The sequence below is a fragment of the Phalaenopsis equestris genome, unplaced genomic scaffold, assembly GCF_001263595.1.
Source record: "Phalaenopsis equestris unplaced genomic scaffold, ASM126359v1 Scaffold000202, whole genome shotgun sequence".
NCBI lineage: Eukaryota > Viridiplantae > Streptophyta > Magnoliopsida > Asparagales > Orchidaceae > Phalaenopsis > Phalaenopsis equestris.
Window position 1 is genome coordinate 1,238,069 of NW_018164644.1, and position 2,253 is coordinate 1,240,321.

Sequence of the window (2,253 nt, forward strand, 5' to 3'; positions counted from 1 at the left end):
TATATATTTATGTCTAATGTGGTTAGTGTCTTCTTTTGTATATATTTGATCTAGGTTCGAATCCCACACTTTACATCTATTTTTCTCAATTTTAGTTTAACGAGCCAATTTCGAGCCAAACACGAGCCGAACACGAACACAAATATTTAAATCGAGTCGAACACGAACACACTGTTCGCGAGCCGATTTCGAACACGAGCTATTTCGAACGAGCCGAACACGAGCCAAGCTTGAGCTCGCTCAAGCTCGGCTCGTTTACAGCCCTATGCGCACACACAGACACACACACATACATGAAGCTATCAAAAAAGTTCATTGTTATGTATACATATATTTTTGCATATACATGTATAAATTGTATATACTCATATTCATACATACATTCATACATATCTATGTATATCTACATCTATATGAATATAGATACATATAACACACACAAAAGCTTTGGATAGCGACTAATATTCATACACACACACACATACATACATACTACATAGACAAATACAGACACGGGCACGCGGACAGAGAGAGATGGAGACAGACACTTAAAAATTTGCATATCCATGCATAAATTGTGTATGCTCATATTCATACATACATCCATATGTATATCTATATCTATATCGACATAGCTATATAACTAAAGCACACACAGCACAAACAGACGTGCGCGCGCATACAGACCCAGACGCAAGCACACACGAGCACACATGCCAAGACGCCGACGTAGACGAGGATGCAATTGCAAACGCATGCATACATGCACATACGAAAATAGTTGGGACATGTAGACTAAAAATACATAGAGTAGGCATCATATAGAGCACCAAAAAAAGTTAGGATACATCTCATGACGATGATGAGGAGAACAAATATTTTGTAATTTATACAAAAAATACTCTTGCTCAGAATCTCATTTTGTATATAAGGTAATTTTTTTTTTCCAGTAAATAGAGCGATATAAAGCACTAGCATCCCAAAAGAAAAAAAAAAATTGCATTTTATGACTATATTTACTAAAATCAGCTAAGCGCATGCAAGGCAGAACAGTCGAAGGCAAATTAAAAAAAAGCTTACATATCAACAAATCCAGGCATGACAACAGCATTTCCATAGTCCACCACATAACCTCCAGCAAACTGCCCGCCGCTATAATCATCGCTAACCACCGAGGCGATTCTCCCACCCTTTACCTCAACTGGAGGCACCAGATTTAAATATAACAAAACATCATGAAAAAAAAAAACAGATATAAAACTCGTCAGATTTTTTACAGAATTAACTTCTTTTGCTACAAAATGCAAAGTAATCCATGTCATCAAAATATACATTAAGAAAATAAAAACAAACTTTACACTAAAAATGCATCCTAAAATCAAAATCTCTCATCTTCGCAAAAGAAGGGAATAAGTTGTCAACAAACCTGCGCCAGCAAAGACACCTTCAGGAGTAACAATGCGATTGCTGCGAATCCAGAACTCATCATGGGACAAAAGGCTGCAACCGCCATTCGCCTGGTACCAAAAACAAAGAAACAGAAAACTAATCACTCTTCAATAAATATAAGGAAACAGAGAGTAAAGTGAGGTTTTGAGTGATTACCTGAATTTCATAGAAAAAGTAGAAGAAGGGCGAGGAGAAATTAAAAATCTGCAGCACCGAAACCTTGTGAGAGGTTTTGAAGTAGAGGAGGACGGAGACGAGCACGAAAAGCAGCGGAAGAATCCACCGCCTGAGAACGCCCATTAGAATTCTCACCGCACCGCCGCACCGCCGCTCCGCCTCCCGCCCGCCGCCTCTCCAACTTCCGGGAATGCAGCCCCGGGGCTTTTATAGGCGCGCCTACTCAATTCTTCTTAATATGACATTTACATATATAACACCTAATTCTTATGTATTTACAAATATAACACCTAAAATTCATTGTTTTTCTTATGTATTTATATACACCTAAAATTTATTATTTAGGTCGTGTTTGCCTTAGATGCAGATCAAATCATTGAAATCTTGTGAGCACGGGACAGGATAGAGCATGCAAGCAATAGCGAAAAATTATTTCAGTCAGACATCACATGCTTAAAACATACGTTCTGCATGCATGTCTGATATCTATCATCCATCATTTTTTAAAAAAAAATTAAAAATTAGACTCACCGAAATACATGTTTTCTCTGGTGAGCGGCGGGGATCGGACAACAAAGCATTTTTGCATACACTATCTATATGGAATAATTTTTTAGCATTGGCTAA

At 37.7% G+C, this 2,253-nt stretch overlaps 1 protein-coding gene across 1 annotated transcript in view; it reads right to left on the bottom strand.

Annotated features, from left to right (window-relative positions):
• The window catches only part of LOC110022665 (allantoinase), a 25,590-nt gene extending 23,806 nt beyond the window's left edge, over positions 1 to 1,784 (bottom strand). The window contains exons 1-3 of the mRNA XM_020721729.1: positions 1,606 to 1,784; positions 1,427 to 1,517; positions 1,081 to 1,201 (exon numbers count right to left, since the gene is read on the bottom strand). Of these exons, the coding sequence (XP_020577388.1) occupies positions 1,081 to 1,201; positions 1,427 to 1,517; positions 1,606 to 1,749 (356 nt within the window). The 5' untranslated portion in view covers positions 1,750 to 1,784. The remainder of the gene's footprint in view (positions 1 to 1,080; positions 1,202 to 1,426; positions 1,518 to 1,605) is intronic.
• Between the last annotated feature and the right edge of the window lie 469 nt (positions 1,785 to 2,253).